Below are 24546 nucleotides of genomic sequence, written 5' to 3'. Positions count from 1 at the left end.
TAAAAATTAATACAATAAAATAAGATCAATAAATTTAAAAAAAAATATTGAATAAAAAAGAAAGTAAAACAATATAAAAACAGTTACATAGAAACTAGTAATTAATGAAAATGAGTCAAATTAACTGTTAAAGGTTAGTACTATTAGTGGACCATCAGCACGCACAATCATGTGTGCTTACGGACTGTATCCCTTGCAGACTGTATTGATATATATTGATATATAATGTAGGAACCAGAATATTAATAACAGAAAGAAACAACCCTTTTGTGTGAATGAGTGTAAATGGGGGAGGGAGGTTTTTTGGGTTGGTGTACTAATTGTAAGTGTATCTTGTTTTTTATGTTGATTTAATAAAAAAAAAAAAAAAATACAGATATCGATAATTTCCGATATTACATTTTAAAGCATTTATCGGCCGATAATATCGGCAGGCCGATATTATCAGACATCTCTAGTTTGGGGTCATTGTCCTGTTGGAACACCCAACTGCGCCCAAGACCCAAGCTCCGGGCTGATGATTTTAGGTTGTCCTGAAGAATTTGGAGGTAATCCTCCTTTTTCATTGTCCCATTTACTCTCTGTAAAGCACGAGTTCCATTGGCAGCAAAACAGGCCCAGAGAATAATACTACCACCACCACCATGCTTGACAGTGGGCTTGGTGTTCCTGGAAGGTAGTTCTAGCTCAGAGTAATTTATGATTTAAAGAAAAGGGGTGGGATTAAATAAGTGTAAACTTTTTCTCACTCATTTTCAAATATGTAAAAAAAAAAAAAGAAAAAAAAAGAAAAAAAAGTCCAATGCTCATTTATTTTGTTTTTTATTCTCCATTGTTTTCATTTTGTGATAATGGCTGTTAAGGCTATAGCACTGTATTGGATCAGGCTTGCTCTTGTTTTTATGCATATTTGAAATAAATAAAAAAATATATATATAAAAAAAAAAACTAAAGGTCTCACCTTTTCTCCTCCAAACAAATTGCTGGATATTGTGGCTAAGTTTTTCTTTCATCTGACATCACATGGACAAAGACAAGACCTTCTGGAGGAAAGTTCAAGCAGAAGCTTGTGGATGGCTACCAAAAGTGCCTTATTGCAGTGAAACTTGCCAAGGGACATGTTACCAAATATTAACATTGCTGTATGTATACTTTTGACCCAGCACATTTGCTCACATTTTCAGTAGACCCATAATAAATTCATAAAAGAACCAAACTTCATGAATGTCTTTTTGTGACCAACAAGTATGTGCTCCAATCACTCTATCACAAAAAAATAAGAGTTGTAGAAATGATTGGAAACTCAAGACAGCCATAACATTATGCTCTTTACAAGTGTATGTAAACTTTTGACCACGACTGTAGATATTACATTTACATCCAAATCATACATCAAATCATTCAACGATCTTGAGAAACGTTTAGTAAAAAGTTATGCTGTTAGTATCGGCATTACTAATTCTGTATTTACTACATATTGGATCATAACCAGTGTGCAGTTTCCCGGCCCTTATGGCCTGAATGCATTAGTGGCCCCGCTCCCTCACACCAGCAAGTTTGTCTGGGGGTTGACCGGTCACACAAGCAGCCCTTTACGCCTTGTTAGGAAAGACCCCCTCCCTCCCTCGCCTCTCCCCCCCTCCCTCCACCACCACCCTCAGTAAACTCAGTGTTGAGTGAATGTCAGCAGCATGCAGCAGCCCGTCTGCTCGCTCCTGCCATGAATGCTCTCTGCTCTCTGCTCTGCATCAAACACAGGTAGGAGTGCTTCAGTGGATGTTGACTTCAACTGTTTGTTTATCTGCGGGTGGTGTTGTGGACGCACGTGTGCACATGCCGACATAGTTGGGTGTGTCTACTTTCAATGGGACGGATGGAGGCTTGTAAAATGCATTTTTTAAATGCCAGCGTATCAAAATGCAATAGAAACTGCACTGTATCTATTTGTGTAATCTGCTTATATTCCCTCGGTTGACTTCCCTGTCCACGTTACACACTTCATTAAGTTAAGCTCAAGTCGATTGGTGCGGATACGTTAGTTACTGGATACTTTCTGACACACTTCTGCCTGGAACACTCTGTATTAGGGTTGTACGGTTTACCGGTATTAGTATAGTACCGTGACACTAATGAATCATATTCGGTACTATACCGCCTCTAAAAAGTACCGATCTCCCATCCTCCTTGCGCCCCCGTCGTCGTCACGTCAAGACATTGCTGGTTTTACGAGCAGACGAGCATGTTCGGCAGCGCGCGCACACACGGAGTACTTACAAGCAGACACAGTGTGTAGACAGAAAAGGGAGAACGGACGCATTTTGGCTTAAAAAGTAAAGATAAAGGTGAAGTTATAACACTGAAACACCCTCAGGAAGAGGTGCTTTAAGGCATGGCTAGCTGGTTAGCGGCTAATTTCCATCCGTGTTTTAGCTCATTTTAAATCACTAATCCTTGCCTCCATGGCGACAAATAAAGTATGTTTCTTACAAGTACTGTTATCACTGGAGGACGAGGAATAGCTGAACATCACTACACTACACACCGTAGGAGGATACAATAGCTCAATGCAAACAAACGCCATGGGTGGATCTACACCTGACATCCACTGTAATGATACCAAGTACAAGTGCGGATCTAATCAATACTACCATTTTTTAGCATCACAAAATCTTTTTTCGTTTTTTTTTTACATTCATATTATGTTTATGAATTCGAGAAATACGTTTTCCATAAAAAAACACGGTTTTCCTTGACAAAAATGGCATACAACTTAAATCTTTAAAAGCGTTATATTGACAGATAGACCTAATGTTGATCTAGAGATTTAAACCTTGAATAATAATAATAATACTAAATAATGACACATTTGTAATATTTTTTTTGACCAAAACCTTTTGGGGTCCCTGGGATTAAGCCTGAGTGGAGGCCTAAATGTATCTTTTTTGTACATATATTGTATTGGTTTTTAAAATAAAAAATATCAAAATGGCCCCCACTTGCTTTGATTTTTCAGTGTGCGGCCCTCAGTGGAAAAAGTTTGGACACCCCTGGTTTAATGTGTTGAAGTACCCTTTAAAAAGCTTAAATCTACCCCAAACAACAACTTATGGTTGCCAAAGTGATACAAAGTAATATTTTTGATTCATTTGATATATCCAAACACTTTATTCATATTTATTATGTGCTTGAAAGAACAGTTAATTCTGTATGCAGATTTTAAACAAGAAAAATGTTAAAGCACATCAACATCAAATCAATAACAGTCCTTTAAAATCTCATTGATATCATAAAAATGGCCAACTTATTTCATTTTTTGAACACAATAAAGGCTTAAATCATTTCAAACACAAATCCTTACAATAACCACACATATAAGTGTTTGTCTTACATGTAATCAGTTGTGGACAGGCAAAGTCCCAGCAGTGCAGATTTAACAAGATAATGTGGCGGGAATCAATTTTTGGCAGGAGCCCCCCTGACAAAAAAAATGAATGCCCCCCCCAAACGTTTTTCTGCAGCCGGTCTGTATAATGGTAACTTACCCACGTCTCCTCCCTTCTGATAAAGGTGAAGTAATCTACCAGATGTAATGTGTGTGTTCAACCCATACAGTAGATGTTAAAAGTAATTTAATTCCTGAAGATTTGTGTCAGTCGAGGATTTGGATTTATTGTTAGTCAATTTAAAAAAATCCTTAATTTTACATTGGATATGTTTTTCTTTATCGTAAATAAAATCATCATATAATGTATAATTATTGTTACTAATATCTGTTAGCAAAAAAAGAAGAAATATATTTTTCCCTACCTTGATTTTAGATATTTAAGCAGTTTTAAATGTTCTATTATTAATATTATTTATATTAAAAAGTAGATATTTTGATATTTCATCACTGTAAATATAACTCATATGTGAGCTATTTTTTAAAAGACGAATTAACCTGCCAACAAAGTCTGAAAGTTTTGATTAGTCTTATTTCAAGAAATATACCACATATGTTGTTACATAATATTAATGATACAAACATTGGTCTTACAAATTGTGCTTTGTTAGAGAAATATGTATAATCACTCAGTGATATTTACTTTGCATTGGTTTTACATGTTGAATATAATTAAAACAAATAGATTCCATGTAACTTTTTTACAGGTGAGAATGCACCTTAATTACAACAAGATTTTATTTGATATTGTTACCCCACTTTTTCACCTGTGGGCTATTTAGAAAATGTGATTAAATGCTAAACCAATAAACTAATGCAGTTAAGTTTATGCGTTGACTTTGACAGAAATTGCCTTTCACTTCAGTGTCTAAAAAAATACATGTTCAGTCACCATAAATGTGCATTTTAGTTCCAGCTGGGTAAAAAAATGACAACCTTTTCTGTCCCCAGTTGCTATTATGAATCATGGTATTTGTGCTCCATTGACTGAGTGACTCAATGCCTCGCAGTATGATTGTTCAGTGTTTTATAGTGCGATTAGCAACAATAATGACGTCACACTTACATGAAATACAAAACCCAAAACCAGTGAAGTTGGCACGTTGTGTAAATGGTAAATAAAAATAGAATACAATGATTTGCAAATCCTTTTCAACTTATATTCAATTGAATAGACTGCAAAGACAAGATATTTAATGTTCCAACTGAGAAACTTGTTTGTTTTTTTTGCAAATTATCATTAACTTAGAATTTAATGGCAGCAACACATTGCAAAAAAGTTGTCACAGGGGCATTTTTACCACTGTGTTACATGACCTTTCCTTTTAACAACACTCAGTAAACGTTTGGGAATTGAGCAGACCCATTTTTGAAGCTTTTCAGGTGGAATTCTTTCCCATTCTTGCTTGATGTACAGCTTAAGTTGTTCAACAGCCCGGGGTCTCCGTTGTGGTATTTGACGCTTCATATTGCGCCACACATTTTCAATTGGTGACAGGTCTGGACTGCAGGCAGGCCAGTCTAGTACCCGCACTCTTTTGCTACAAAGCCACGCTGTTGTAACATGTGGCTTGGCTTTGTTTTGCTGAAATAAGCAGGGGCGTCCATGAAAAAGACGTTGCTTGGATGGCAACATACAGTATGTTGATCCAAAACCTGTATGTAACTTTCAGCATTATTGGTGCCTTCCCCATGGTAGCTGCTTTTATAGCCAATCATGGCACCCACCTGTTCTCAATTAGCCTGTTCACCTGGGGGATGTTCCAAATAAGTGTTTGATGAGCATTCCTCAACTTTCTCAGTTTTTTTTGCCACTTGTGCCAGTGTTTTTGAAACATGTTGCAGGCATCAAATTCCAAATGAGCTAATATTTACAAAACATAACAAAGTTTACCAGTTCGAACAATAAATATCTTGTCTTTGCAGTCTATTCAATTGAATATAAGTTGAAAAGGATTTGCAAATCATTGTATTCTGTTTTTATTTACAAACCCTGTTTCCATATGAGTTGGGAAATTGTGTTAGATGTAAATATAAACGGAATACAATGATTTGCAAATCATTTTCAACCCATATTCAATTGAATGCACTACAAAGACAAGATATTTGATGTTGAAACTCATAAACTTTTTTTTTTTCTCGCAAATAATAATTAACTTAGAATTTCATGGCTGCAACACGTGCCAAAGTAGTTGGGAAAGGGCATGTTCACCACTGTGTTACATCACCTTTTCTTTTAACAACACTCAATAAACGATTGGGAGCTGAGGAAACTAATTGTTGAAGCTTTGAAAGTGGAATTCTTTCCCATTCTTGTTTTATGTACAGCTTCAGTCGTTCAACAGTCCGGGGGTCTCCGCTGTCGTATTTTAGGCTTCATAATGCGCCACACATTTTCAATGGGAGACAGGTCTGGACCGCAGGCGGGCCAGGAAAGTATCCACACTCTTTTTTTACGAAGCCACGCTGTTGTAACACGTGCTGAATGTGGCTTGGCATTGTCTTGCTGAAATAAGCAGGGGCGTCCATGAAAAAGACAGCGCTTAGATGGCAGCATATGTTGTTCCAAAACCTGTATGTACGTTTGTACCATTTACACAACGTGCCAACTTCACTGGTTTTGGGTTCTGTACATTACACTGGCTGTAGTAGTGTAGTGTAGAAAGTACTTTTTTTCTGTAAACATTATATTGGCGACATGCTGACAAACAAATAGCCACACCCTCAGCCAGCTGACTGCTGTACTAATTGACACTCTTCAGCTTGCTTGTGCAATAAAGCAGAGGAATTATTTGCCACTCATCTGGTTTCCACTCTGTATTCATCCAGTCATCCATATTCATCCGTCCTCTCAAAAAGTGTAACCTTCATAATTGGAGATGTGTCACGACATGCACACTTGGATAACATTGACAAATGTGTCATTTCAATTTGATTTGAAAATCATCCTAATTATCTTTTTGTCTGTCCCAGACGCTGTTTCCAGTCCGCACATCTTCATGTAGAGGACAGTAGTTCACGCCGGGTGATGGCCAAAGACACAATCTCCGCCACTTCCATCCCAGGTAACAACTTGCTATTTATTTCATGACTCCTACAAATCTGCTGCATAGTAGACACTAGTGCTAATGCTGTACATGTAAACAGACTACAATGAGTTCAAGCATCGCCAAAATTAGTAGGACAAAAGGGCGCTCGCCAAATACTCTCATCAGTCAAGCATGTTTAATATAAACAGTGGGATTTCGAACCATTATGAAGGTTTGTTAACCAACAGAAACCATATTAAAACAAAAACAAGCTCAAGTCGATTGGTGCGGATACGTTAGTTACTGGATACTTTCTGACACACTTCTGCCTGGAACACTCTGTATTAGGGTTGTACGGTTTACCGGTATTAGTATAGTACCGTGACACTAATGAATCATATTCGGTACTATACCGCCTCTAAGAAGTACCGATCTCCCATCCTCCTTGCGCCCCCGTCGTCGTCACGTCAAGACATTGCTGGTTTTACGAGCAGACGAGCATGTTCGGCAGCGCGCGCACACACGGAGTACTTACAAGCAGACACAGTGTGTAGACAGAAAAGGGAGAACGGACGCATTTTGGCTTAAAAAGTAAAGATAAGGGTGAAGTTATAACACTGAAACACCCTCAGGAAGAGGTGCTTTAAGGCATGGCTAGCTGGTTAGCGGCTAATTTCCATCCGTGTTTTAGCTCATTTTAAATCACTAATCCTTGCCTCCATGGCGACAAATAAAGTATGTTTCTTACAAGTAGTATTATCACTGAAGGACGAGGAATAGCTGAACATCACTACACTACACACCGTAGGAGGATACAATAGCTCAATGTAAACAAACGCCATGGGTGGATCTACACCTGACATCCACTGTAATGATACCAAGTACGAGTGCGGATCTAATCAATACTGCCATTTTTTAGCATCACAAAATCTTTTTTCGTTTTTTTTTTTTACATTCATATTATGTTTATGAACTCGGGGAAATACGTTCCTGGACACATGAGGACTTTGAATGTGACCAATGTATAATCCTGTGACTACTACTACATGTGTGGTATCATCCAAAACTAATGTAAAGTATCAAACAACAGAAGAATAAATGATTATTACATTTTAACAGAAGTGTAGATAGAACGTGTTAAAAGAGAAAGTAAGCAGATATTAACAGTAAATGAACAAGTAGATTAATAATTCATTTTCTACCACTTGTCCTTAATAATGTTGACAAAATAATAGGTGTATAAATGACACAATATGTTACTGCATATGTCAGCAGACTAATTAGGAGCCTTTGTTTGTTTACTTACTACTAAAAGACAAGTTGTCTAGTATGTTCACTATTTTATTTAAGGACAAACTTGCAATAATAAAAATATGTTTAATGTACCCTAAGATTTTTTTGTTAAATTAAAGCCAATAATGACATTTTTTGTGGTCCCCTTTATTTAGAAAATTATCGAAAAGTACCGAAAAGAATCAAAATACATTTTTGTACCGATACTAACTTAACACTAATAATAAAATAATAATAAAATAATATAAAATACAAATAAATACAATTATTAAAAATAAATAAAAAATACTACTTTGTATGCAACTAAAATGTTTTAATACTCTTAATAGTGACAAATGTGCTGTTTTAGATTGTTCATTTATGGACACTCATTACTTATGTCTAGCTTGTGTGCGAAGCTGTTTTTAACATATTTATGTGTACAACTGGGATAAAGTGAAGAGTACTTATTTGATGTTTACTCTTATGATGCCATCAGCAGCAGTCGTCGGCTTCATACAAAAACTTTTTTTTTTTACTTTTATTTTTCCGTTTTAATACATTTTTGAAAAAGCTCCAGGAAACCACGAAGACGGAGTTTATCAATATGTGGTTATCAGTCACAGTTTAGTGATCATTTTAATGAATCATTTTCATTGATACTGGCAATCCGTTACATCTCTAGTGTGGTAGTGTGTCCGACAAGTCCACTGAAACAATCTTCCGAGATGTTTGTGTGATTTTTGTGTCATGGAATGAGAAGATACAGTAGTTTCAATTCAATATATGCATTTTTATTTAGAACACGCACACAAACCAAAACACAAAGCTTGGAAACTGTTCTTAACTTGAGGACTAGGGCTTGAATCAAAACCAATTAAAATCTTTTTGGGACCACTTCACAAAGTACCTTGGCAGACTGGAAAGGCCCCCTACAGTGCGAGAGCAGACGTGTGGTCTACAGTACCACCGTGCCCCTAACAAGCCTACATAAACCAATTTTGTATTCACCCTCAATTTCCTTACTCAGTTATTTTTTAGGTTAACTATCAGATTATAAATCATAAGATATTGGCACTGTGTGCCAATTGCACGCAGGCAGAGAGGTCCAGTTTGACCATATGTTAAGTCACATGTCAACAAGCTCAGACTAAAAGCCTCATGCATCCCATAATCAAATAAAGGTCTTTGAATACAACAGAACAGAATAGAATAGTCTTTATTTCCATTGTCATCAGCAGGTGAACAACACAATTATAATGGACTACTTTCTCCCCAGTGCAGAAACAACAATAGTGCAATAGTGTAATAATAAAAAATAAAAAGAACCCTCCCCTCTGCAACCAATGAGACACATACACTAAAGTTAACTTTCAGTTTCATTGGACTGAAGCCCAAGAAACTCTGCTTGGTAGGAGTAGCAAAATAACAAAAGCATGTGAACAGTTATTTCAAATAAGGCAACAGGATAACTGCCCGAGTGTCTGAACAGTACAAAAACAACAACAACAAAAAACAACTATATATATATATATATATATATATATATATATATATATATATATATATATATATATATATATATATATATATATATATATATATATATATATGAATATATGAACATGAAGTGCCATCCCATTCCTAACCCATAGGGTTCAATATGATGACCGTCCACCTTTTGCAGCTATTACGGCTTCAACTCTTCTGGGAAGGCTGTCCACAAGGTTGCGGAGTGTGTTTATAGGAATTGTCCACCATTCTTTCAAAAGCGCATTGGTGAGGTCACACACTGATGTTGGTCTCTGTCTCCGTTCTAATTCATCCCAAAGGTGTTCTATCCGGTAGAGGTCAGGACTCTGTGCAGGCCAGTCAAGTTCATCCACGCATGGTGGTGGTGGTAGTATTATGCTCTGGGCCTGTTTTGCTGCCAATGGAACTGGTGCTTTACAGAGAGTAAATGGGACAATGAAAAAGGAGGATTACCTCCAAATTCTTCAGAACAACCTAAAATCATCAGCCCGGAGGTTGGGTCTTGGGCACAGTTGGGTGTTCCAACCGGACAATGACCCCAAACACACGTCAAAAGTGGTAAAGGAATGGCTAAATTAGGCTAGAACGGGGGTCGGCAACCCGCGGCTCTAGAGCCGCATGCGGCTCTTTAGCGCCGCCCTAGTGGCTCTCTGGAGATTTTTCAAAAATGTATGAAGAATGGAAAAAGATGAGGGGAAAAAAATCTATTTTTTTGTTTCAGTATGGTTTCTGTAGGAGGACAAACATGACACAAACCTCCCTAATTGTTACAAATCACACTGTTTATATTAAACGTGCTTCACTGATTCGAGTATTTGGCGAGCGCCGTTTTGTCCTACTAATTTTGGCGGTCCTTGAACTCACCGTATAGTTTGTTTACAATGTATAACTTTCTCCGACTTTCTAGGACGTGTTTTATGCCACTTCTTTTTCTGTCTCATTTTGTCCACCACACTTTTAACGTTGTGCGTGAATACACAAAGGTGAGTTTTGTTGATGTTATTGACTTGTGTGGAGTGCTAATCAGACATATTTGGTCACTGCTTGACTGCAAGCTAATCGATGCTAACACGCTATTTAGGCTAGCTATATGTACATATTGCATCATTATGCCTCATTTGTAGCTATATTTGAGAGCATTTAGTTTCCTTTAAGTCCTCTTAATTCAATGTATATCTCATGACACACTATCTGTATGTAATATGGCTTTTAATTTGTTGCGGCTCCAGACAGATTTGTTTTTGTATTTTTGGTCCAATATGGCTCTTTCAACATTTTGGGTTGCCGACCCCTGGGCTAGAATGAAGGTTTTGGAATGGCCTTCCCAAAGTCCTGACTTAAACGTGTGGACAATGCTGAAGAAACAACGCCATGTCAGAAAACCAACACATTTAGCTGAACTGCACCAATGTTGTGGTCAAAAATTCAAGCAGAAGCTTGTGGATGGCTACCAAAAGCGCCTTATTGCAGTGAAACTTGCCAAGGGACATGTAAGCAAATATTAACATTGCTGTGTGTATACTTTTGACCCAGCAGATTTAGTCACATTTTCAGTAGACCCATAATAAATTCATAAAAGAACCAAACTTCATGAATGTTTTTTGTGACCAACAAGTATGTGATGCAATCACTTTATCACAAAAAAATAAGAGTTGTAGAAATAATCGGAAACTCAAGACAGCCATGACATTATGCTCTTTACAAGTGTATGTAAACCTTTGACCACGACTGTATGTGATATGAATATATACCTATACTGAAAATGTAATACAATAGAATAGAAGTGAAGGAAAAAGCAAACAGTCCAAAAAGAGGAGGGGTAATTGTGTCCAGTATGGTATGAATAGCCTCCACCCTAAATCTTGTGTCATGCCTCCACTGTAGGTGAAGTGGGAGCTATTCCAGTGCAGCACTTCAGCAAACATGTCTCCGAGCTCTCCTTGAATAACTCGCATGGATACTCACAAGATTTTGAGGTAAGTGATAAAATGGGTTTAACAAACAGCACTACCCTCCAAGTCCCCTCCAGACTTCTTGGAAGCTCAGGGCACAAACCCAGCCCGTTTCAGAGCCTCCATAGCCTCCTTATTTGAAGGTAAAATAAATCTAGAAGAAAACAAATCTGTATAAATACATTTTTATAAGAGTCCTAGAGCGTCGTAATTCTGCCCTCTAAACAGCCCTGTTCAGAGCAGCTTACTTTGCCGTGCTGTCCACCGCCATCCCCCCCGCGCCCACGTCGTGGTCACGTCGTGACATTGCTGGTTTACGGGCAGACGAGCATGTTCGGCAACGCACACACACTGAGTACCTACAAGCAGATTAAATGTGTGTAGACAGAAAAGGGAGAACGGACGCATTTTGGCTTAAAAACTAAAGATAAAGGTGAAGTTATAACACTGAAATGCCCTTCTAAATCACTAATCCTCGCCTCTATGGCGACAAATAAAGTAAGTTTCCTACAAGTATCATTATCACTGCAGGACGAGAAATAGCTAAACATGCTTCAGTACACACCGTAGCTCACCGGCGTCAAAATGTAAACAAACGCCATTGGTGGATCTACAACTGACATCCACTATAATAATACCAAGTACAGGCGCGTATCACGTCGATACTACTATGATTACGTACATATTTTTTGACATCTCAACATCTTCTTTCATTTTTTTATTTATTTATATTATGTTTATAAACTCAGGAAATATGTTCCTGGGCACATGAGGACTTTGAATATGACCAATGTATGATCCTGTAACGACTTGGTATCGGATTGATACCCACATTTGTGGTATCATCCAAAACTAATGTAAAGCATCCAAAGAACAAAAGAATAAGTGATTATTATATTTTAAGAGAAGTGTAGGTAGAACATGTTAAAAGAGAAAGTAAGCAGATATTAACAGTAAATTTACAAGTGGATTAATAATTCATTTTCTACCACTTGTCCTTAATAATGTTGACAAAATAATAGGTAGATAAATGACACAATATGTTACTGCATATGTCAGCAGACTAATTAGGAGCCTTTGTTTGTTTACTTACTACTAAAAGACAAGTTGTCTAGTATGTTCACTATTTTATTTAAGGACAAACTTCCAATAATAAACATATGTTTAATGTACCCTAATATTTTTTGTTAAAATAAAGCTAATAATGCAATTTTTTGTGGTCCCCTTTATTTAGAAAAGTATCAAAAAGTACCGAAAAGTTTCGAAATAATGTTGGTACCGGTACCAAAATATTGGTATCGAGACAACACTAACGTGATGTGTATACTCACGTGATGTGTGTGAAAGCAGCTTCACACATGTTGCACATCAAATACCTGAAAATGCCTGAAAAACTTAAAGGTAGAGATAAAATCCAACAAGGAATGTGTTGTGAAACTAAAAGTATTCTGGTTTCGAAATAATGCAAGAACAGCATATTTTATGTCCAAAAGTCTGTGGCGGGCCGTGCGTTTCTCACCTAGGCCTTCAGTGATGTCCTACTTAGTCCGACTTTACCTCTCCGAATACCGTAATTGATATCACCACATGGACACGGCTGGAGATACTATACAGAAACACACTTGCACACTACTGGGAATTGAATCCCCTCAACAGTGTAAAAAACTGTTTAACATTCAATAAACCCGCTTCAGCAATTAAAACATATCTTACGTGGTACTGTCAAAATAACAATATTTGTATAAAACAAATGAAACATGAAAAAATTTACAAATAAAATATTTGAACTCACAATTTGTAGCACCCATTCGACGCCGTATACGTCGGTAGTTGGTTGTGGACGGGTGATTCGTGTGAAAAAGGCGGGCAAACCATTTCACCGCCGGGATAGCTTCCTCGTCTCACAAGATGTAGTTTCTCTTAAGTATTCTTCTTGAAAATGGCCTTACAAATATATACATGCCACCTAATCAACATTTTGCTCTCCTTCTTTGGGAGTACCGGTGAGTTTTCTGTGGCTTTCAGTGGCTTTCTATGGCTCCGGGGCCACTCCCTGTTTTTGCAACTTATGATTGGATACTCACTTGGGACTCCCAAGTGAGTATCTAATCATAGGACATACATGTCAGGGCGAGCTAGAAGGCATTACTGACAACAACTCGTGATATGATTGGCTATCACAATTATCTATCAACTGTATGTGCCCGTTCACTTACAGTGCACAGACATTGTTGATTCTGAAGGCCCCGGGCAGATTTGGTACAGCATGGCAACATAAGCTAGCTGAATTCTGATTGGATACAAACTCTAACCTGAAAACAACAGCACTGGAACAATCATAATACGACATGAAGAGAATATGAATACTTTTAGATATGTAGGGAAAGTAAATAAAAAAATACTATTATCTTTAATTATGATCATGATTTCTGGTTATGTTAGACCAACAGAGAGGGCTTTGCTGGCCCTGACAACACACCACAGCCAAAAGTATTACAATTGTTTGTGTGTATATGTGTCCTTCTATAGGAGGTTCAGTACTGCACTGCAGATATGAAGATCAAGTCGGAGCACTCCAGCAATCCAGACAGTAGGCACAAGAACAGATACATCAACATAATGGCCTGTGAGTAGAGAAAACAACAGTTTGTGCAGTTATTTCTATTTCATAATGTACAGTTTGTGACTACCGTATTTTTCGGACTATAAGTCGCAGTTTGGCCGGGGGTGCGACTTATACTCAGGAGCGACTTATGTGTGAAATTATTAACACATTACCATAAAATATTAAATAATATTATTTAGCTCATTCACGTAAGAGACTAGACCAGGGGTGGGCAATTAATTTTTACCGGGGGCCGCATGAGCAACCCGAGCACTGCTGGAGGGCCACATCGACAATATTTCAATTAAATTTTGCTCAATATTATTTTTGATATATACCGTAAGATAAATAATAATAATAATAATAATAATAATAATAATAATTAATAATAATAGTAATACTTCAACATAGTGTGTGTAACAGCATTCCATGACTAATATAAAGAAATTAACATTAATAATAAATGACAGTAAAATAAGCACACGTATGACTGAGGAGTCATAGTGTAACTTTGTGTGGTGTTTGAGTTGTCCGACTTCTTGTGTGGCCATAAACGCACCAGTGGTTTAGTGCTATGCGTGTTGGTGACAGATGACAAGTTGGTTTTGGCCTGGTTTGTACGGCAGAAAATGACTAGTTTTTCGAAATAGAAGTGTTTTACTTATTTTTTGGTGTGGTTATGGCCGAATATAAACAGTTTTGCTCAATAAAGTGATAGATATAATTCCTGGCCTCGAAGCATCTCGATAGACGTTACAATAATTGAACGGTGTTCAATTGAACGGTGTTGACGAACACCGTTAGGGCCGCTTGTTGTCACTGTCACTCAAAGTTGCATTGCAAAATTACATAGAATAAATATGTTTATTTTGTTTAGAATTCAGATGGGATTTGATTTGGTGCGCGGCATATATTTGCTGCGCGCAGCAGACGCTTGAGCAGTGCGCAATTGCGCAGGCACGCACCTTAGAGGGAACGTTGCATGGCAGTCCATGTCTTGTTGGAAACACGCCATTCTTCATCAACTTTTCTCTTTTTAGCGTCTCGGGTGTAAACCGTGCATCACTTGTCGCTGCATGTGCACCTTCACTCGCAGGCTACACACGGACACACGCCCATAAATAATACTTTTCAAAATAAAAGCAGCACAGTTGTATTGTGCGCACGACATAGATGTTTTTTCAACTTTATTTTGTAATTAATGATTGCAGCTGTTCACATTCACTCACAATCACGCACACGCATACGTCCACACGGAAGTAATACAAATAACGATTTTCAAAACAAAAGCAGCACCGTTGTATTGCACACTCGACATAGATACTTTTTAAAATGTATTTTGTAATTTATAATTGGCCTCACGCGGGCCGGACAGGGACGCACAAAGGGCCGGATGCGGCCCGCGGGCCGCAGAATGCCCAGGTCTGGACTAGACGTATAAGATTTCATGGGATTTAGCGATTAGGAGTGACAGATTGTTTGGTAAACGTATAGCATGTTCTATATGTTATAGTTATTTGAATGACTCTTATCATAATATGTTACGTTAACATACCAGGCACCTTCTCAGTTGGTTATTTATGCCTCATATAACGTACACTTATTCAACCTGTTGTTCACTATTCTTTATTTATTTTAAATTGCCTTTCAAATGTATATTCTTGGTGTTGGGTTTTATCAAATACATTTCCCCAAAAAATATACTCCAGTGCGACTTATATATGTTGTTTTCCTTCTTTATTATGCATTTTCGGCAGATGCGACTTATACTCCGTTGCGACTTATACTCCGAAAAATACGGTACTTAGAAAACAGAGTTTAGTGAACTGATCAACTTTCATTAAAACCACAAACACCGGCTGACTGCAATTGCTCCTCAACTCCAACAATATTTACGTATGGCGTCTGGGCTTGGGGGTAATTAGGCTGAAAATCAATACATGGATGAAAACGCATGCATTGAAGACTGTAAGTAAGTAAGTACATTTTATTTATAAAGTGCTTTTCACAGATAAAATCACAAAGCGCTGTACAAAACGTAGGTGAAGTAAAACAACAATTCAATTTAAAATAACAGGGGCAACATCATAAAAAGGATACAAAGTGGATTAAAAATGATAGTTAAGAGGTGCATTAACTAAAATCTTTACTTAAAAGAGACGTTTTCAAATGTTTCTTAAAAGTTTCAACACAGTCAAGATCACGGAGGGAATGTTGAAAGTTGTTCCAGAGTCTGGGAGCTAGAGCCTGGAATGCCAGGTCTCCACCGGTTTTAAAACTGTCAGGAAGTGGTGGTGACAAACCCCAAGATGCAGAGATGGCAGGCTTGGTGCAGGAAAACATGATTGTAATATCCAAAAAAATGCAGGGAAAACACGAACCAGAAATCAGAAAACAGGCAAACTTGAGACAGCAAACAGGAACCAAGAATCAGGAAACCAGGAACCAAGGAGAACTGGAGACAGCAAACAGTCTAAAGCGTTCTGCACACATGAACAGCTCACAGTCCACAGCATACAGCTAGTAATACTCCACCCCTGACTGGAGGGAGAGGCAGGTGTAAATAGGAGCCTGATTGGCAATCGCCACCAGGTGTGCCAGACTGCCAATCAGGTACAGGTGAGGGAAACAAGCTCTCAGGGAAACTTGCGGGAAAAGGAACCAAAATAAGAGCGCTGACAGGAAATAAAACAAACAAAGAAAAAAACAAAACATAACCCAACTGTCAGTGAGAATCCTGACAAAAACGAGTTTTGGGGATCTTTAGAAGACTCTGGCCTGAAGACCGGAGGCTGCGTCCTGAGGAGTAGGGGCATAGCAAGTCAGTGATGTACTGGGGGGTCCCACCATGCAACGCACAGAATGTCAGGACTAAAATCTTAAATTGAATGCGGAATTTAACGGGAAGCCAATGAAGACTGGATAGAACGGGGGTGATGTGGGCTGGTCTGGGTGCACCGGTCTAAAGTCCGGCAGCCGCATTTTGTACAATCAGAAGTCTCTTTAGCATTGACTTGTTGAAAAGAGTGAAAAGTGAATTGCAATAGTCAATGCGAGACGAAATGAACGCATGATCATCTCGAGATCCAATTTTGACAACAAATTTCTCTCTTTAGAAATATTTCTGAGATGATAAAAACAGTTTTTGATCAGTTGAGGACAGTGACCCTCCAAAGACATAGACTGATCAAACACAACCCCAAGGTCTCCGAGGCTGCTTTTAACAGATGCACCCAGAGCACCAAGGGACTGTAGTGCAGTAGCTTCTCTAGTTTACAAAATGTCATAACAGAATGCAATAAGTAGACAAAAAAATTATCCACAAACTCAAAATAAAGAACAAAGTCAAAACATGATCAAAATGAAATTGGGAAATCAGCCGTAAACATTATTTTTTTTTGTAGAATGACAATGTATCGATCTGTTACGTGCGAAAGGTATCACTCAATTATGTATATTGTGCTCTGCACTATATGGGCAAAATATAGATTTTGCTCAGTCCTTCTCAAATTAGTGGAGCGGGGCCCCCTGGGGGGGGGCACGGTGCGATGCCAGTGGGGGGGCGCCGGTGTGAATATGATGAAGCGTATGTAGCACTTGGCTTCACTGCAACCACGGTGGAGACGAGGAAAGACCGGTGTGTTGTTTTTTTAATGTTGATAAGCTTATCATGTTATGCAGGGGTATAGTTTTAACAATTGTATAGACAAATTATACTGTTTATAGTCAGAACTGGGCAAATATTTTGACTCTGGGGGCCACATTGAGAGAAAAAAATGTGTCTGGGGGCCAATGTGTATGTGTGTATAAATTATATGTACACATTTAGCTGTAAAAATCTGCTGTACAGTATGTGCGTTTCGGTCCTTTTTTTTCAGGAACACTACAACCAAAAGTCACAATGTTCTAACAACATTATGAAAGACCACTTATAAAAAAAACCGGAAAGGAATTTTCCAGTTTTTTACTGAGTGGGAGACCCAAAATGTACATGAAAATAAATACATTTACAATATTAACTATGAACAATAAAACACTGAATATTAACAACATATGAACATGTTTTACTTCTTAGACCAGCTCCCCGATAGTTGTGTATCTTTTACAAACAAGCAAAACACAACAAGAATGTAACAAACAGCAAAATATGAATGCAAAGTGTAATAAACACCTACAATATGATATATTATCATATAAAATTCTGCTTTCCACATCTGTTTCTGACAGACACGTTTGGGGCTGGCTGGTCTGAAAAAAAAACATTGGCCCACACTGCTTTGTTGCTGGTCTGAGCTCCTGTGACGTAGATTACCGTAATAATTCCTGTAACACCCAAAAATCCGGCGCGCCTTATATATGAAAAAAAGATCAAAAATAGACCATTCGTCGGCAGTGCGCCTTCTAATCCGGTGCGCCCTATGATCCGGAAAATACGGTTAGTCACACAGGATCTTGGCCTGACGGGACTTTCGGACCCCTGCATATACTGTATATAAAGACAAATATTTGTGTCTGCTTTTGGATTAGCTGTGACAAAGCTTATTATTATGTAACGTTCTTGTTACATTATATGTTTTGCATATCCCCCTTATTTTATTGTTTTGTTTTCTAACTTATTCATAGTGCCACCAGGCAATTTAAAAAAAAAATGCGCTGCACTTTTTTCAACACCTTTGCACTAAATGAAAGGCCAACAATGCCAAGGAAAAATATATCCTTTACAGAGAGACCTTGGGAAAGTTTCAGAACCCTTGCAAATATCACCACACTCAAAGTGCCTCAAACCCTCTTCATTATGTACAGTACATAGCGTGTCTCATACAGCTGTGAGCTGTTGTTAACCATCTGCAACGGTCCAGAAGCATTCCATTCTTGTTCACTGGAGTGCATTTAGAAGCAAAGAGCAGGTCTTGGACTGTTAAGTTTTCTGTAAAAGGCCAGTTTGACTATTATTTGGTTTGACTCTTATTTGAACTATAAAGGTTAATGTGCCGGGGCTTTAGTAGCGACTCAAATTAACATAATTGCAAAAGTAGCAGCAGGCTAAAAGGGGAACTGCACTTTTTTTTTTTTTTTTTGCATATCACTCACAATCATTATTAAAAACATGACTATGGTGTTATGTACAGGGGGAGTGTAGACGGCACAGACCACAAGAGGGTGTAGTAAGCTCAATGATTTTATTTTATACATACAATATATATATATATATATATATATATCTATATATATCTATATATATATATATATATATATATATATATATATATATATATATATATATATATATAGATATATATAGATATATATATATATATATATATATATATATATATATATATATTTATATATATATATATATATATATATATATATATATATATATATATATATATATATATATATATATATAATAACAAAACAATAATAATAATCTAAACACGGGTATGGAGTGTGACCAAAAATCCAAGGTGGTGTATGGTGTGAGACTACGTGTAGGAATTAATGAGTGTGTTACCGGAAGTGTTTAGTGAGGAAGCAGACAAGTCCAAAAGGGGCTAGGCAGAAGAAGGTCCGTATCACAAGTGGGAGGTCCGTGGGGCTGGAGAGAGATGTTGAGAGGTCCGTGTCCAAAGCGGGGATCGAGGATCGAGGGAGGAAGTCCGGAAACCAAAGGGAAGTCAAGGCACACAGCTCGATCGCGGGAGACAGGGAAAGTACTGCGGGAAACACAAAGGACATAAAACACGGGAACTGGGAAGACACACAGACAGAGAGAGCAAGTACGTGGGAGGGGAGCCAGAGGCGCGATAGCTTACTGTAAACAGAGAACTACGTTCCGGCGCTGAAACGTCGGCCGCGTTGGTCCTTATACTGTCGAGCCTCATCAGATCCAGGTGCGCAGATTGCAGATTGCCCGCATGGTCGCGTCCTGAGCGGGGCGCGCAGGGGCGTGTCCGGCTGCGCTCTCAGCAGAGCTTCTTGCTGCTCCAGCAGTGGAGGGAATGACAGTATGAGCATGCGCCGTAACATACGGATGTTTTGTTTTTTACATTCTAAATATAAAATAAATGTGATCAAAAGTCATCTTACACTGGAGCCTACGGGAGCCGCGCAATTCCGCCTACAAAAGCCTTAAAAAACATCCAAACACCTCCATTGATGTTTTATATACATGATATAAGTATATATGTAATTTAGATACGAGCACGTTTATTTTAACATTTAATATTTACGTATTTTGATCATTTTAAGCATATGCGGTGCATTAATTTAAAAAATATATATATTTACTGATTACTACTCACTGCAGACTTCATGAGAGCCAACACACATAATACAACATTACTTACTGTACAAGGTCTGCTGTCATTAGGATGACAACTGCTGGGATGTTCACATATTCCCATTTAGGTAAAGAACGTCTTATAATCCTCACGAAGAAATGGGGTGGTGGGAGCTGAGGAGATCAAGCCATTTTCGGGTCCTAAATGGTTGTCAAAGTGTACCAACTTGTCCGAATACCTACTCAGACTTATTCTGTCCAGGTGAGATGCATGATTTATGATCTAGAATAAACTTACAGGGAGCAAGGAAGCAGCAGACCACTCGATGATGTAAACATAGGGACACACGGTAGTGATCACGGCGCTGCTATATATAGTTGTCTGTGTTAGCGCTAATAATAACAATATCACTAATACTTGGTTAATATTCAAGTCACAAAATGCAAATGGAGTATTGTCCCAACGTCCCATTCTTGCTTGGTGTACAGCTTAAGTTGTTTAATTTGACGCTTCATAATGCGCCACACATTTTCAATGGGAGACAGGTCTAGAGTACAGTCTAGTACCCACACTCTTTTACTACGAAGCCACGCTGTTGTAAAACATGGAGAATGTGGCTGGGCATTGTCTTGCTGAAATAAGCAGGGGCGTCCATGAAAAATATGTTGATTGGATGGCAATATATGTTGCTTCAAAACCTGTATGTACCTTTCAGCATTAATGGTGCCTTCACAGATGTGTAAGTTACCCATGCCTTGGGCACTAGTACACCCCCATACCATCACAGATGCTGGCTTTTGAACTTTGCGCCTATAACAGTCCGGATGGTTCTTTTCCTCTTTGGTCCGGACGACACGACGTCCACAGTTTCCAGAAACAATTTGAAATGTGGACTCGTCAGACCACAGAACACTTTTCCACTTTGTATCAGTCCATCTTAGATGAGTTCGGGCCCAGCAAAGCAGGCAGCGTTTCTGGGTGTTGTTGATAGATGGCTTTTCGGATGGTTATTTTGGGGATTTTATGGGAAAAATAGTGGAGCTCCCATTGGCGACGCTGTATGCTTACTTTTGTTTATATTTATTTGATATTAATAATGCAAATAAAAAAAAATCCATTTGTCTTCATGTTTTTCATAATGATTGTGAACGATAGACAAAACTCCCAAAAAAGTGCAGTTCTCCTTTAAGTTTGTTTTAATATAAAAAATGCTAATTTCGTTTGTCTGTTTTTATGCTCAGATGACCACAGCAGGGTAAAGTTAAGAATGCTGGTCGGCAAGGATTCCAAACACACCGACTACATCAATGCCAACTACGTGGATGTAAGTACCATGGTACGCCATCATCACAGTTCGGTACTTACCTCAATATTAAGGTCAAGGTTTGGTTCATTGTGGGTACAATAAGAAGGAAACAATACAAGACAGAAAACTAGCTATTGTGTAAACATCATTCATTGTTTAGTTTTTATGGAAATAAAACCCCTAAACGAATAATAAACACAACTAGAGAAAGCAATCAGTGTAAAATATGCGTGGTGAATGTGACATTTTTGGAATGTTGAAAAAGTGTTTGCCTGAAAGGTATACGTTGTTTAAGAAATGTGGAAAACATTTTTTATTTCAATGGCAATTACTGGGCCCCAAAATGTGGACTTAGGAGAGAACTAGGAATGTAGGAATGGTTTTAACATGAGTATTCCAATGGTTATAAAAGCTATGAAATTCACCTTGGTTGTTTAATTGTACTCACAAACTGACATTTAAAAGGGACTCAACTTTTTTCACATACTGTCTTATACTTACTGTAATTTTTAACATGATGTTTGATATTGTCTTGATGTACCACAAAACCAGACTGAATTGTGTCTTTGGCAGGGCTACAATAAGCCTAAGGCTTATATCGCAGCTCAGGGCCCACTCAAGTCTACTTTTGATGATTTCTGGCGAATGGTGTGGGAGCAGAACGCCGGCCTTATTATCATGATCACTAACTTGGTGGAGAAAGGACGGGTATGTGGCACACATGCAACGCTTATGTCACAATGTTTAACTGTCTGCCACACATTAGATAGCCTAAAAATGTCCAGCTTTGCTCTTGACTTGAACTTAACAGCTTTCTAAGTGATGTCGAGGAAACAACTATCACAGGATATTGCGTCCCCAACATCCCAGTGTGTCGTGTAAAAACGTGAAGATGCGGGCTCGTTTACAGAAGCTATTTCGTGCCATTTCAAGTTTAACAAATTGAATGCTTTAATACTGTATCAAAATAAATTAGAATTTGATACATGCACCCATTATTCTGGTCCCCAATACGCAAACGTTTTTTTTTATATATATATATATATATATATATATATATATATATATATATATATATATATATATATATATATATATATATATATATATATATATATATATATATACGTTAGGTCAGGAAAAGAAACAGAAGCGGTATCTACAAGCCTGTTTTAACCTGCGAAACAGGCTTGTAGGGATGATACAGTCCCTGTGTTTTTTCCGGACCTAACATATATTCCGCTCTACCCCGGTATTGAGCACATTCTAACGGATAAACCAAAGTAACCTCGGCTATATATATATATAAATATATATAAATATATATATATATATATATATATATATATATATATATATATATATATATATATATATACATATACATATATATATATATATATATATATATATATATATATATATATATATATATATATATATATATATGTATATGTATATATATGTATATGTATATATATGTATATGTATATATATATTTATATATATATATATATATATATATATATATATATATATATATATGTATATATATATATATATATATATGTATATGTATATGTATATGTATATATATATATATATATATAATGTACAGTATATATATATATATATATATATATATATATATATATATATATATATATATATATATATATATATATATATATATAATGTACAGTATATATATATATATATATATATATATATATATATATATATATATATATATATGATCATGGCAGACTATATGTAATATGGAAAATCGTTAATTGTTCTTTGTGTGCAACAAGAAAAGCTAAATGTGTTTAAAGCCTTTTAATTTATATTTGAACCTTCTAAAATCGTTCTTTAAGTGCAATAGGAAACATATGTTTATTGTATTGTCAGATTTTCTGTTAAAATAAAGCCAATTTTGACATTGTTTGTAGTTCCGTGTAATTTGAAAAGTATCGATATACATTTTGGTATTATATATATATATATATATATATATATATATATATATATATATATATATATATATATATATATATATATATATATATATATATATATATATATATATATATATTAGGGTTGCCCCAATACATATATATATATATATATATATATATATATATATATATATATATATATATATATATATATATATACATATATATACATATATATGTATTGGGGCAACATATATATATATATATATATATATATATATATATATATATATATATATATATATATATATATATATATATATATATATATATAAATGTATTGGGGCAATTCTAAGGAAGTGACTTCTTTATTCATTCCATTGTAATGTGTATTTATCATTATTGTACAGAGAAAATGCGACCAGTACTGGCCCACGGAGAACAGTGAAAAATACGGCAACTTGGTAGTCACGCTGAAAAGCACCAACGTTCACGCATGCTACACTGTGCGGCACTTTGTACTACACAACACAAAAGTGAAAAAGGTAAGAATGTTTGTTGTGGTACTTTGACTAAATTAGACTGTTCTTTTTAAATACTTTATTCATCCCACATTGGATACATTCATTGTAAGCCTTTTATATTTGTTTCCTCCTTGATGGTTTTGCAATCTTTTACACTCTTCGTCTTATTTGCCATGCAGGGTGCAAAGGGGAACACAAAGGCAGGACGGACCCAAAATGAGCGAACAGTGCTGCAGTACCATTACACGCAATGGCCCGACATGGGTGTTCCTGAGTACACCTTGCCCGTGCTAACATTTGTCCACAGGTCCTCGGCTGCTCAAACAACCGACATGGGCCCCATGGTTGTACATTGCAGGTACACCTTTACTAAAAAAAAGTGACAACAATGTGAAACTACATTTTTTAATTGTAACCTTTTAAAACCTGAGGACCCTCATGTTTTTGGCAGAAATGCTTTGCGGCTATTTAATCAGCCCAGATAATACGTACATAATGCATCTCTAAAACAGAGTATAACACCAGCAGTAAAACGGCATTGGACCTTTCAATCAAACTCAATGAAACTTTATGGTAACACTTTAGTATGGGGAACATATGAACCATTAATTAGTTGCTTATTAACATGCAAATTAGTA

General features: G+C 36.8%; 1 protein-coding gene across 1 annotated transcript in view; it reads left to right on the top strand.

The window, feature by feature from the left end:
- Window positions 1-24546, top strand: part of LOC133643376 (receptor-type tyrosine-protein phosphatase gamma-like) — a 705805-nt gene that overhangs the window by 642057 nt on the left and 39202 nt on the right. The window contains exons 15-21 of the mRNA XM_062037895.1: window positions 6416-6507; window positions 11161-11252; window positions 13758-13854; window positions 21362-21444; window positions 22000-22134; window positions 23795-23929; window positions 24088-24266. Coding sequence (XP_061893879.1) covers window positions 6416-6507; window positions 11161-11252; window positions 13758-13854; window positions 21362-21444; window positions 22000-22134; window positions 23795-23929; window positions 24088-24266 — 813 coding nt within the window. The remainder of the gene's footprint in view (window positions 1-6415; window positions 6508-11160; window positions 11253-13757; window positions 13855-21361; window positions 21445-21999; window positions 22135-23794; window positions 23930-24087; window positions 24267-24546) is intronic.

The sequence above is a fragment of the Entelurus aequoreus genome, linkage group LG26 (assembly GCF_033978785.1).
Source record: "Entelurus aequoreus isolate RoL-2023_Sb linkage group LG26, RoL_Eaeq_v1.1, whole genome shotgun sequence".
NCBI lineage: Eukaryota > Metazoa > Chordata > Actinopteri > Syngnathiformes > Syngnathidae > Entelurus > Entelurus aequoreus.
The sequence above is the reverse complement of the archived record's forward strand: the minus strand, read 5'-3'. Positions and strand labels throughout refer to the sequence as shown.